The sequence below is a fragment of the Ambystoma mexicanum genome, chromosome 8 (assembly GCF_040938575.1).
Source record: "Ambystoma mexicanum isolate Mex_15411 chromosome 8, UKY_AmexF1_1, whole genome shotgun sequence".
In the NCBI taxonomy this organism is placed as follows: domain Eukaryota; kingdom Metazoa; phylum Chordata; class Amphibia; order Caudata; family Ambystomatidae; genus Ambystoma; species Ambystoma mexicanum.
In genome coordinates, this window is record NC_090929.1 from 695,116,008 (window position 1) to 695,130,870 (window position 14,863).

The 14,863-nt window shown below is 43.9% G+C and overlaps 1 protein-coding gene across 2 annotated transcripts in view; it reads right to left on the reverse strand.

The window, feature by feature from the left end:
- Positions 1-1,830: 1,830 nt before the first annotated feature.
- The window catches only part of PALD1 (phosphatase domain containing paladin 1), a 1,254,976-nt gene continuing 1,241,943 nt past the window's right edge, over positions 1,831-14,863 (reverse strand). For both annotated transcript variants that reach the window (XM_069610500.1, XM_069610501.1), the window contains exon 20: positions 1,831-3,278. In XM_069610500.1, coding sequence (XP_069466601.1) covers positions 3,129-3,278 — 150 coding nt within the window. In that variant the 3' untranslated portion in view covers positions 1,831-3,128. The remainder of the gene's footprint in view (positions 3,279-14,863) is intronic.

Consider the following 14,863-nt stretch of genomic DNA (forward strand, 5'->3'; position numbering starts at 1 on the left):
TCGCTAACAATGAACAGGGGCTGTGCGGGTAAGTGGGGTATTGTAGCAAGATGTTTCGCCTTCAATTTTCATAGACTCTTTTAGTCACACTGCAGCCAAAACCTCACCAATGACTTTCAGTTTGAATTCTTGTCCATCCAATGACAACTGTTCCTGGTATAAATCTTAAGTCCCTTTGGGGTCTGCATAAACAAGAGGATACTTGCATTTGTCGGCATTAAACCTCAAGCTTGATGACAGACATGGGATTGACAACAGATACTTATGCCAAAGCTTTATTACACGAAGCGAGAGATCAAGGTAACTCTAGTGGAGAAGCCAATATCCCTCGACTGATGATGGGGTACCAACCCCTATAATCGATCCGTTTGGTGTGGAAATGTACTTGTTGGCCTCAAAAGTGATTGTTTTTTCTGTGGTCAGGGTTAGCGTTGAGCATTGCTTCATTGATAGATGTAGCAAGAAAAGAGAAAACCCAGAATTCAGTATGGGAAATGTAAGCTTAAAACACGATCCAGCGTATGCCAGTAGAGAACTTTATTGATGTAGCAACAGGAGCAGATGTGAAGTCGATTTGTTTTTTTACTTCTCAGATGCTTCCCTTTGAGGTCAACCATTTTCTTCTGAAAAGTAAGGATCAGAATGAAGCAGTACAAAAGGAGATCCCCAACATTCTTGTAGAGTGCCATATGCAAGGACCTGCCAATGACTGATGCTTACTGGCCTTCTTTCCGAAAAGACTTAGCACCCACAATTTGCAGAGAGAAGGAGAGGAGTGTAAGACACCACTGCTCCGTAAATGCAACCTCAAATCATATCATCGGTCTGAGTCTAACAGTGCGGCAAATAGATTCTCCAATAAACGATTCCAGAAAACCACAATCGAACTGGCAAGGAAAAAATGCAGATCTAACCAAATGAGTGTCGGCCCCCAACCCAAAACCAAAAAGTATAACAATGAGTAATCGAGAGTTCGAATCATCACTACTTACTCTAACTTGCGCTAACAGATCTTATCATTAAGAATCCTCCCTTATCCTCAAATGCCCGCTTTTACCACATTTGCACATTTGTGGGCTTTTCTGTGCCGTTTAAAGCACATCTCATTCAAAAAATGGGACGCGCTATAAAATTCACAGGAGACAAAGACATCCCACTGTGCTTCTTAGATGGAGGCAAAAACTGAAGGAATGTTATAAACCATTGGCCCCTATAATCAGGCAAAACCAATTGTTAAATACACCTAACTGCAATTTCCAAACTCCACCTCATTTCCCCATTACCTACAAACTCATAATGGGGGCCTTTATGAGATACGGAAGGGTGCCAATTAATAGAAATGGTATGTGCTAAATGACACTGTAACCCAGTGTTGTCCAACTCCAGGGCTAGAGGGCCGGAAACCCGACGGGTTTTCAGGATATCCCCAATTAATATTCATGAGTAAAAGTGTGCATATATTTAGAATCATTGTATGCAAATTTATCTCATGAATATTAATGAGGGGTATCCCGAAAATCCAACATGGATTCGGCCCTCAAGGCCTGGAGTTGGACCACTCGGCGTAAAGTATGCATTTTATGACACCAGGCATATTATGCTAAAACATAGAGCTCCGTAACAGGCTTGCTTTTTCCAACCAGAACCCTGTGCACCAAGTGGCGAATGCTTAAAGGGGGCACTGCTCTCTTTTAGCAGCCCTCTGCCGTGTCAAAGTTGCAACTTAAATTCTACACAATGTTAAGCAGTTCTTCACCGATTCCAAGCAGAACCGAAATAGGATTTACAGCGACACAACACTACAGCATCTTTTTTTAAAAACATCTCTAATTCAAGTTAAAAAAAGATGTATTTTTTATTTTCGGTTGCGCACTGCAATCATGTTAAAAGTCACAACAGCTGGTTTCTGACCATTACGTACAGGAGATCTCCCTTTAGGGAGCCCCGTGAGCTCAATGTACAATCAATTTTCCATGCACATTGACAGCGACATAACAGGTGCGTAGCCAACCCAGGCCCCACCTATACAATATATAATTAACCATATTCTTAGCTTCATGGCAGTGAACGGTGATGTCACAATCGAATAAACAATGACATCACCGAATGAAGCAAAGAAGGAAGTAGGTAATAATAAACGTTTTTTTTTGTTCAAAGCTAATATTTGCACGGTCCGAAAAACAAAGGTTTAATGGACGGCATGGCACATTATTTAAAAAAATATATACACACACATACAGACAAATAAAAGGAACCAAGCTTGTGGAAGGGGCTGCTTGCCCGTCTCGGTTTCTTCTATGACACTATACATAGAGTTATGAAGCTATACATAGGCTGCACACATGGTCTGAGCCATTTTGGCAGGCATATACTGACACTGAACAAAGTAAAAACTATAGCCAACACAAGTGAACTGGACCTGGTTGAGTTTGCTCCCTCATTACGTTTATATCAGGCAACTGCTCTAAATTGGCGTAACAGGGCCCGTTCCTCAGAAGCAGGAGCTTGATATTGTGCGTACGCTGCATGTGCAGGTCTATTTGCAGAAGCCGAGACCTCGGCGTGACCCATAAGCAGTGTCTGCTCGGTCAACCTCTCATACTGTGATACAGAAATTGAATTGGGCGCAATACCCATTTCCTAAACTGCGACGACAGCAAAAACACACATATAAAAAATGGATAATAAATACGAACCAAAAAAACGCTAGACCTTGCCCAACTTTGCAGGAATTTGTCCTGACCACGGCTTCATTGCACAGCTGCAGTTTTCACATGTCTTCGTCTGTATTTGCTACTGCAAGTGGGCGAAGGTTCGCAAGTATCTGAAAAAATGATATCACTCCTTGCATTTGCCTACTGACACTTACAAAGACATTCCAATCTTCAAACTTTTACAAAAATATGCACACAGATTTAGTCTTTGTGATAAGACAAACGTTTTGAATGTTCTATATTATAGTCTCTCTTCTATGTCTAGCAGCACGCTACTGGTGATTTTCAAGACAGTATCATGAGTTTTCTATCATGAAGTTGAATGTCCTTTAAGGCAGATTCCTTCATTCTAAAAAGCGTGACAGTCACTTTGCTGAAAAGCTTGGAGCTTTCACTTCTTTGCGTCCACTGATCCTAGACAAATTCTCCTCGGAACGGGAGCAAATTAGGCTGGTGTAGCTGCCACCGATTGCGGAGTCGCGAGAGGGGCTGATCTTCTGGGTTCTCAAACTCGGAAAAGCCAAAGTGGTTCAAGAGCTCATAAATTCCGGCCTTGGAAGCCACCTGCAACAGAGAGATGGGAGAGAATGAACACAGAAAGAAGCGGTCATGAAATGCATGCCAATGACATTTTAAGATTGAGAGGTTTCCAGTGTTAAGGCTATAGCTGGTAACAAACTTTGGGAAGCTACCAAAATTATTTCGTTCTGACTCGCATGTAAGATTGCTAAACACAGGTATTCTGAATTCACCAGGAAGACTGGACCATCTTGCTAGGGGCAAAAGCTTTCAATTATATAGTTAACGTTCTGTGTTATCATGCTACATTTCCTACACTGACATCGCTCTTTTAGGGAGGCATGGTGCCATCATTGACAGACACTATTTTGTGTGATAAAGGCTAAGGACACATTAATTGCTGCCCTCCCCAATGCCTTTTAGTCTAAACGTCAAAGATTGTTAACACAATGAGAATATCCATACTAGACTTCACCCCTAGTCTCAAACTTCTTGGGGAAAAACCTATTCTGTTGTCCATAGTCCACTCCTAATAATCGTTTGCCAAATTAGCACCAGCAACTCTCCCTTGTCACCAACCCTCCTTCTCTTACCATCTTTTTGCCTCTTCTAATAGCTTGGCTAGTCCCGCCCGTACGAACCGAGCTAACAAAGCCCCCCTCTAACTAAACTCTGCCACCGTTCCTAAAGATCAAAGCATTACAAAAGCCAAAATATTGCTAGACAGTTCCAGCATGTCCCTTCCCTTTCCTCCATGCACTTTCCCCCTTTTCACTTCCCCATGCACTTGCACGTTCTCAATGTCACTCGGCCTAGTAAGATCATTGTTTTTGTTTTCTCCCCTGTTCCCCTCCCTTTGCCTGGTCGCACTCTGAAGCACCTGTGTACGAGCGTGATATAAATAAAATATCATATCATATGATATCCAAGATAGCCAATCCCTCAACGCCCCTCCAATCCATGGTGCACTTCAGTGCTGTACCACTTCAAAAGCTGCCCACTTGGAGACTTGTATGTCACTCACGATGGTCCCCTTCTTATGCTCTACCCCGAAAGTGTCATGTTCGGACTGCTCATAAATATTTTGTTCTGCCCTGTGTCAAACAGTTATGTTTGCTAACCTTGTCATGCATTCTAATTCTTTTGCTGGAACAACAGAACTTAAAGTTAAAATGCAGCACCATGACCCTGGACCGCCTTGTACCAGGACCCATGCGACACACCCTGTATGCCATCCTTTGAGAAAGCCCTACATTTCGACCGCCCCTTCCCAAAAAGTCCATAGGTATGTTAAATTGGGTACAGGAAGCCATCGAAACCCACCTCGGCCATGAAAGGACGCAATGATTTGCATGGCTTAAACCCTCAAATGGATGCCAACCTGCAGGCTCACAATGAGTAGATTTTCAACTGAGGTCAAGTGGCCAGAAGAGGACATGTCAAGGATTCACAGAACAACTAAATGATATGATATGATAGGTCATTTATGACACGCTTAATACCCAGAGGTTTCCAAGCGTGGACCCGGGGATCGAACCCGCAGTGCTCCGTGTCATGAGCTACTAAGCTATCCTCCTGAGACCATGAATAATACACCAAGATTCAGGCAGGAAAGCTGCAATACAACAGAAAGGATGCATCACAACATTTTGGGTTTTATAAAGGGAACACCCTAAAAGGTTTTGACTGTTAACTGTGATCCATCTATCATTGATCAGGTCTTAATTGTGCACTTTTCAGTAAAACACCATGTCAACGTTCTTTGATTGAAATTCTCGAAAATGTATTATTTTCCCTAGTATTCATTGGATCAAAGGAATTGTAAAAAATAGCTGTGGTGAGTATTTTTAAATTTCTTTAAGTTAATGAAATGTTGAAAATCATTTTCACTCCTGCAACACTCCAATTCAATATTGAGTTCTCACGGGCTGATGCGATAATGTAACCAAAAAAACCTGAGACCTTAACCCTAAGAAAAGCACAAATCAATGCCTTGCTTCCCTGCCAGCGGCTCTTATAAATGTCCAATAAGCCATTTTCAAACGGTTGAGTTGGCTTCAGCTTAGGCTGTTAGCTTTGGCAGAAGGCTGCAGACGCAACAATGTCTCCTTGTCTTTAGGTAGCAGAATGCTGCACTATGTGAGCTGGTCGAGAAGGTGCAGACTGCGCGTTGAAGCCTTCGTTTTACCCACACAGCGGGCCTAATCATACCCTTTGGCGGCCAATCGTCAGCCCGTCCCGAGCCACTTTTTGCAAGCGTGTTGTCAAGGAGGTCATGGGGGAAGATTACGGCATAACGACCATTCAGTTTTAATCCATGCAGAACATGATTTGTCATTTGAGAAGCGGTCTGCTATGTGCTGGGAACTCTGACCCGCCAGCTCATTAAAAGTGTGCGACATGTTGGGCTTAAATGCGAACTACTGGGAAAGAGAAGGGTGGCGTATAATTCATTGGCATGCCCTCTCCGCCTTCCTTTCCCTGAGCGGTTTCTTTTCTTCACAGCAAATCATTTCCCCATGATCTCACCATCTACTCTCTGATGAGAACTCCCCTGCTATTATACTGAGCATTAGGCAGACTGGTGCAATATGGCCGACACCGTGGACACAGTCGCTACTCACACAAGGACTCCCTGGATACAATGTCAAGTCAACAGGACATGGGTTTTTCTTCATTCCAAATGAGAGTCAAGACACAGAAGGCGTGATCTATTGGCTGATGAGGAAATGGCCTTCACAAAGAACTTCCTTTTGTTGGGCTGTGAAATCCTGCAATAACACAAGCCTGCCTGTGAAAGAGCTCGCACAGCACTGCATGAAATATCGCTCTTTCAGAAATGCATGCTGGCATTGCTAGTCAATGGAGGTTTTTGTGAGCGAAAGACCCAAACAGAGTCAACCTATGGGAGGGAAATCAAGAGGTGTCATTGGCCCTGTATTAATCATCCCTTTAACTATGATATGATATCATATTTGTATCACGCTCGTACACAATCTTGCCCATCTCTTTTTTTTTAGAATGTATGAAAAACAAATTGGATGGTTTGAAGCATTTAAAGAAAGTTATGGTTGTTCAGTGCCATAGATCCGAAGAGAAAAAAAACGGTGTCACGTGCATCTACTGAAAAAAAGGGCACTAGCCCGAAGCGTGTTTTTAGAACCTAGCATAGGCATGCAATCCAGATTCTGTACACACACACACCCTTGTCAGTACTTTGAAAGATAGGGCCACTGTGGTCGATGGGCCATTTACAGCAAACTGGACCATTTCAGTATGATCTGACTCGTCGAACCTAACCTAAAAATACTACAGCCGCATGCCAGCGAATTTTAGTGTCCAAATGTCTACACTTATGATGCGAGGTACTGGTAGATTTCTGCACCATGCTAAGAGTTAGAGTTTACAGCTATCAATAGATGGGATCTCCTCAAGTTTTACTGAACAATTGTTAACTGATAAGAATGTCTTTGGATATATAACAGCGTATTTAAAATGAACCATCAGGCGCAGCATAATAATGATCGGGTTTTAATGAAGTCTACAAATACATGCTTTTTCTTTTTTACTCTACTTTTTAAATATGCAAATATAAACTGGCGCAGGTTTTAAGGATACGATTTAGGGATAATTCATATGAATTTGTAGTGATTACATTCAATGTATTTTGGATGAATGTATATTATATGTCTATCTGTGAAATTGTAAAGGTTGATTTTGTTCATTCATAATTATAACCAAACAATATATATATTTACCAAATGTAGACTCCCACATCCTACAGGCCAAGTATAGAGATAATGCGCATGGCACTGTCAGACATGTCCAGGTGCTACCGTCATATGGCAAGTGCAGCCTTAAATGCCCCAGAAATGCCACCCACTGCCTGCTGATGCATGATATAATAATAATGATGTGTTATTTATATAGCGCCTTAATCCAAAGCGCTTTACAGAGCACAGATTTACATACAATATCACCCAACCGAAACTGGTACTCATTTATCGACCTCAGAAGGATGAAAGGAGGAGTTGGCCTTGCCGGGATTCAAACCTGCGACCTGCAGATCACGCCCAGATTGCAGCAGCGAGCGCTCAACCCACTGAGCTATCTTACCGGTTTATGGATATGGCTAACAGACGCAATATGCAAGGTGCAGCCTCACATATACAGTTGCTGTCATCAAATGAGAAGCGCAAGAACCAGTGGTCAAATAATGCCATAGAGCCCTTGCCAATGCTTCACGCAGATGTTACCTTACATACTGTGCAGCTCAGAACCCCAGTGGCTGCCATGACATGCCAAACAACCTCAAATTTCCAGTCAATGCCATCCAACACCACTTAATACAATGCGTAATATGCATAGCACAGTCACCCCATATCTACTGTGCTGCCCCACCCCCGGTTGCTGGCATCAAATGCCAAGCACACGTTCAAACGCTGCATTGTCAACAGCAAATAAATGTCCAGCCTACTCTCCTGACAGTCTTTCACAGCACCCATCCACTAGCCAGACCAATGGGGGTCGCTACCACGGATGCCCCCCCCTCCCTTCTTACTGGCTAAAAATGCACACATACATTCTAGAATCCTCCTTCAAATCTCACAATCTCGGATCTCGGCCCTCCAAGGGTGTTCACTCCACAGCGCTTTGAGGCCCTACCAATGGTATTAGGCGCTATACAAATGCCATACAACATAACATACGCATGGTATAGTAGTATAATCACCTTCTATACAATGCAGCCTCACGCTGCCATCACATGCCGAGTAATGTCAGTTACAGACCTAAGCATGGTATTAGTTATCAGCATACATAATGTGCAGCCTCAAGTGCCCCAGGATTGCCATTGAATGCTAGTTAATGGCTCATCTTTTGCATAGCCACCACATGTGGCGTGCGGCGACCCCACGCATCTAGCTGCTGCTGTCACCTGAAAAGCAAAAGCCTGCCTGTTCTCCTTTCCGCCTGCATCTCTGCTTGCTCGCTCTCTTCCTTCACTTAACCTTGTGCCCACAGCTCCCTGGTGAGACACGAAAAGCTCCACCTTCACTTGTGGAGTACCCACACCATATCTAATTTAATGGCCCGCCATGCCTTTTTATCCAAAGTCCTGCTGACATTGTATCTCCCGAAGCTTCAAAGTAGCCAATACAAGATATCTCAGGGGCAAGGGAGGGAGCAATGATGGAAACCAAAGTAAACAGGGGTCTCATCAGAACACAAGCAGTGCCACGGGTAGCAGAGGAGTTGCCAGTGGTAGCAGCTGGTACACCTGCCAACATTGCTGCCTTCCACCATGGATAAATGGCCACAAGAGCAAAGTTTCAAGGAAAACAGTTGGCACCCAATGACTGTTCTATATATATATATATATATATATATATATGGGGCCTCTCCGATCTGGAAAGATGTGTCAGAGAGTTAAGTGCTTACCTCAGAAATCTAGGCAAAACCTGCAGGCACAGCTTCAAATAACAGCAGGACTGACCCAGTCCTGCAGCCTTCCAAAGACAATACATGGAGAACCATTACAGTGGGTGAAAATAAAGCCTACGGTTGAAATGCTTCCAAGTGTGAGAACTCCATCATCAATCGATCTATGGACATGAAATATGACTGTCAGTATCTTCAGTGGTTCCCTGTTGGCTGGAGTGGAATCGGGGAATCACGTTGTTGTGTTGAATATGTCAGTCTCTTGCATTCAACTTGTATAGGGTGCCTGTCTAGAGTCCCATTCACTGCTCACCAAAGTAGATTTTTCGTTTACAACAGTGTCAAATGTTGCCCTTTGCCCGTGGAAGTCAAAAAGGCAGGCTTGGAAGATAAAGGTCCTCATCAGGGGTTGGGCGGAACAGTACAAAATGTGTCAGGGACGCTATTACCACTGCATTACTGCGCCACCCAATCCTGAATTTGAGGGAATCTCAGAGCACTCCCCTCCAGCTCTGAGCTGGAAGCGAATGTGCAGACATTCCCCCCATTTTCCGTGCAAATACCGCGCTGCCACTACTGCATAGCAAATTGCGCCAAAAATGCCCCATTGAGTCCTAGGCACTAAAGAAAAAGGGGGGACTTAACCCACCACCGCAACTTGTGATCCGGCGCTAATAGCACCAGATCAAGTTGCGGTAACGCTAATTGGGTTGGGCCGTATCCTGGCAGATTTACCACTGGGATACCGGCCAACTCATGATGAGGCCCAAAGTAATCAATTCTATTGACAAATTAAACTGGAGGAGATCTAAGGCAACATGAAACAATGCCATCTTCTACATGTTATTGCATATGCAATGCATCCCTCTGAGTACTGTAGCATAAACCAATACCAGAAAGGGGAGGATGACTTGAACATGACAAGGACAACATAACAGAATTATTCACTAGGACTTCCTGGCCAAATCTTTCATACACTTTGATATCGGGACAATGTTTTGTGAATGGACTTTTAGCACAAAAGGTCAAACAGATAGTACTTACTTTGGCCAGTAGAGGAATATGTGTGATCGAAGCCGTAAGATGCGTCCGATTAAGGGTATGGGGCGCTATGGGATTGCTCCGTACACAATGTCAAAAGAAGGCCGCTAAGGAGCACCTCAATCCTCTGGGACATTGCTTGACAGCATTTCAAATAGAAGTATGTCCATAAAACAACAAGAAAAGGTGGGGTTTCCTCAAAAGCTTCGTCCTTTCTAGAAAGAAGGGCAGTGAACGCCTAGGAACCATCTCTTTATGCAAACAATGTTGTCCCGGTGAACAAAAGTGTATTGTACTGTTCAGGTTGCTTTGTGATTTCATTGTGTAGATTTGATCGCAGTATAGTACACAGTTGTCTGTCTTCTTATGGATTATTCTGATATGTTATGCTTCTTCAAATAAGCATTATACATGACTTAGCTCCACCCTTTTTCCTGCTTTTTTCGCTCCATCTTTCCTGGTTTCCCTGCACACCTTCCCCTTGCATGTCTGTCCAGTAAAGAAATGTAGGCCTGTTAGTCTTATGTGTCCATTTTAGGTATCGGCATTGGAATTGAATGTGTTCTAAACTTCCGCGGCAGCAGCCATCATCTAGGCTAAGTAAAACAATGAGAATACAGTGGATAGTATTGACCATGATTGATGCGCTGTATTGATTTTAATGTATAAGGACGGTATGTTAAAATTAATAGAGCATGTAAAAACAAAAAGGAAAGAGTGAATTGACGAAGAAGCATACAATCCTTAAATATTGTTCACTCTAACTGCTCATGTAAAGAATAAGAAAAATAGAGTAGTAATATTAAGCAGCTCCAGAGGGCCCTGTCAATATGCTCAAAAAGAACACTTCCTCAAGAACCACAAGCCTACCATTGAATTCCATATTGGGCTAAGACAGTGGTATTCAGGCTGTCATCCCTGGAGTAAAAATAGTGTTGCCAGGCACCGCCCAGACGCCACATCTGCTTATATTGTCTAGTAAAAGCAGTCACCCTACTCCATTTTGGAAGAGCCTGGCGCCCTCCCTGGCCATCCTTCGGGCCCCCTAGGGAGCAACCCCTCACAGTTGGATGACCACTAGGCTCAGAGAAGAATGCAACCATTTACAAAAATGCCCTTCATGGTAATTCAGGTACTCTAAATACGTGCAAGTACGTCATCATTATGGGTAAAGAAGCCTGCTGCACTGCAGGCCAGCTGAAATAATTCCTTCAAAAGATGGATTTTTAAACCCTCCTTTGCCTTTCAAAGACATATTCTTGAACGCGGACATTGCTGCTGAAATCATGTTGCCTAAACATTACTGCTTATCAAACCAGAGTGCCCTATCTTAAATCGGATTGCTCTGTGTTTCTCTTACAGGGGTGGGTCTTTAGCGCTTTGAAGTAGTTGATTGTAATGCTTGTTTTGATTAAAGTCCCGATTTGTATAGAGCCTTGATAGGACATTCTTTTGGTACCGCTGTGCAAATGCTGTTTTGTGTTGCAACTGTATCTGCTCGCGCTCCTCCGGAAGGTATGACCTGGCCTTGGCTCACATTACCAAAAGAGGCAAAGGAGGTATACCTGTCAGGCTGTGCCTGGTTCACCTTTAGTACTAGAATCACTCCAGGTCTAGTAGTAGTAGTGCAGGGCATAAGCGGTATAGCCACTACTATGAACCTAAATGAAATGCAAATTCATACTACCTGCCTGACCTTTGTATCTCCAAGATGAACCGTAAATGCAAATATCAATGTAACTACAAAACCCTTCCTTTGTAACCACCAATGTATAGTGTTGTGCGCTATAAAAATATGAATAAATAAATACCCGCCCATCTCCTCTTGCAGAGCAGCAGCCATTTTGTTACAGGTCGCCCCAGTACTTCTAAATGATATACACAGGAAGCATGTGCAGAATACGGGAAATACATGTAGCCCACTACGGCCCACCCCACTTTACCTGTGTAACGTTATCAGTAATTGAAAGTTTGCACAGTTAATGTTGTTTTGAACCAAATTATTCACATTTTAAGATTTTTCTATTTCTAACCTTGAAACGGATTTAATATTTTTTTGGACAATGATAAGGATGTTATTGATATAGCGCTTTCGTGAAAGTGTGGTACATGGAACATTTGCGTACAATGTAACCCAACCAAAGTTGGTATTCATTTATCAACCTTAGAAGGCTAAGAGACTGAATTGGCCTTGCCGGGATTCGAACCGGCGACCTGCAGATCATACACAAATCACAGCAGCCAGTGTTCAACTCGCTGAGCGGACTTTCTATAGAACATTACAAGCGAAGTGGTTGGCTATACATTCCACAATTCATGTCTGAAATAAACAGTAATGGCAGACGCTGGGATGGGGGACTTTAACGTCTACTTTTCTTACATTTAACCCCTTGACATTGTCTTACTTTAGCTCTCATTCCAAAACGCAGGCAACTTACTTCAGTTCAACTTAAAACATGTGCAGAAATCCGAACAACCAAAGTACACTTGAACCTACTAACTAGTCCTCTTTCTGTAACTAAAAATTAGCCATCTGCACACGCGAAAATATGAAGAAATGGCACGCGGATGCACACAGTACTTTGACGGTTCTGTCCATTAGCTGGCTCCAGTGGCTTAGTGATTGAGAGCGCAGGCATTCTCGGCAGCACTGCACCAGTCACTTGAAAATCAATTATGAAATCCCCTGGTAATAAAAACGGTAGCTCTCTGAGCCAGTGATATCTCAATAATTCGCAAAATATCAGTTTTGCTGAGTTGGCCACTTTAAACAGAAAAAAAAAATGTGTACACCGGTTTCAGTTTTTAAATACTTTTTTAATGCAAAGAAATTAATGGAGTGAAGCAAAGATAGATGAGAAATCGTTATAATGCTTCCCTCTACTGTTGATACAGTCCTTTCTCTGCACGTAGCCCTTTAATTAAAGGAGCAGCGTTTAAGGGAGTTCTAAGCTTCACACCATCAGCAGTCGCGACACCTGCCCCTTTAAGCGCAGCGGCCTACACCGCCGGCCTCCAGTCGTGTGACTGTAACCCGATCTGGCAGATGCACCTTTCATCTCAGACTGAACAGATCAAACATGCCAATATGAATTAACAGGGCCGAAGTCAGATGGGCCGACTAGGACTTTCCCACAACGCACAGCCAGCGCGTCCCAACCGCTGCTTGCATGAGAAATATGCAGCGCAAAAATGACCAGCAGAGCCAGAAACACCAGAGCAACCACATAAGTGCACAGGGCCATAAGCTATCCAGCTAAAGAGAATGGGACTGTGGGAACCGGGGACGAGTGCGTGGTGTAAATCAAAATACCTCCAGAACACGGTTATATAGGCTCAAGGCCTTTACCCTTCTGGGATACAGAGGTCACATACTGCTGATATCAAGCATAAAAAGTCCAGTACTGGTACAAAACCATTCACCTCCCTGTGGAACATCTTGCATAGGATGTCTACAGGACATTCTATGTCAAGACCAGAGGCTCGGATTATGCTCTACTCTTCTCTTTACTTTCCCAAGCAGCATATCAAACATTCAACAGTAAAAACAAACCACCAAAAACTACATTTCCCTGTATTTTGTAGTTTATTACTGATTGGTTGAACTTTATCCATATGCCCTTCTTGGCCAATCCTGTCTCTCATAGTCCATAACCTTGCCACATTCTTCCTCTTTGTTTGCTGCTCTGGCAGCAGTTAAGTCAAATGTTTTCTTACCTCTTGTGCGGAGAGATTGTATGTGTGTAGAACGTTATTGTACTTTTTAAAACTGTATATTCATGCACACACAAGCTCGACAGCTAGCACGGGGAAGACAGAACATTTCAAATGTTATTTTTGTCAAGATAAAATTAAACAACGTCAAACACACCATTGCTAATAGGAGGTAAGCCAGTCCAGTGCCCGCTCCGAAATACCAAGGGTATAACAAAGCCTGGAATGGTTCACTGTGTCAAATGCAGGAGAGAGATCAAAGAGGATGAGGACAGCAGGGGAGTTGGAATCAAGGGAAGCGAGCAGTTCTTCGCAGGTGTTCAGAAGAGCAGTTTGTGCCTCTGGATGCTCAGAATCCAGATTGGTGGCTGTGCAGACCGCCAACAAGTTCGGTATGAGAGAGGAGTTGGGGAAGGGGGCAACTTCTCAAGCAGTTTCCCCAAGAAGGGGGTGGTGGAGATGGGGTGGTAGTTGGGTGGGCAGGAAGGGTCTGCAGAGGGTTTTTTAAGACGGGGACGCACAGGGGAGTGCTGAGGGAGGATGGAAAAGAACCAGTAGCAAAGGAGTGGTTGCATGGATCAGCAAGAACAGGGGCGTGAGAGGAGATGTCCTTGATCATTCTGGAAGAGCATGGGGAAACCTGTTTGTAAGAGACCCTCGTGGAATTGACAACTCTGGTGACTTATTCAGGCGAGACAGGAGCGAAGGAGGAGAAGGATGAGGGGGGGGTGAGTGGTGGGGGGAGAGCAGACAGGGTTGGTTTGGAAGAGTGCGTGGCAAGGCATTGCAAAGGGCCTGGGAAGGAGTAGGGAAGAAGATACTGCGGACAGGTTGGCTAGTTCCCTGCAGATTTTGAAGAGTTCAGCTGTGTTGACACATTGGACACTAGTGCCTGAATATCTGCTCTTTTCTTGGCACGGATGGAGAGTCTGTAGTGTCTCTGGATCAAGTGGCAGGCCAGTTTGTCAGAGGGTGAGCCTGAAGTGTGCCTCTTCCATTCAGCAGCCCTGCAATTATATGTTTGGTCTGCATGTTCAGAGTCGTACCCGGTGTTACGCTTGGAGGCAGCTTTCAGGCGGATCCTAATGACTGTGGCAAGGATGTCAAAGGTGTTGGTAATGGACAGATAGAGGTTGCTCAGGGCAGAATCAGTGGTATAGTCTGAGTTGGGTGATCAAGGGGGAATGAAGGTGGAAGAGAAGGCGGCAGCTGACACTCGTTTCATCAGACGGATGTTCGTGAACAAGGTTGGCAGATCTTTATGAGGCAATGACACCGGGCCATAGGGATCCTAGGATTGTAAGGGGGCCCATGGAGGGCCTGGGAAGCCTGTCTGTGGCCGTCTCCTGCACACAGTCAAGGAAGTGCCCAAAGCAGGTATAAGGAGTGCCAGCACCTGTTGCTCCTCAATATTTCTGTGAATGTTGTTGTATATC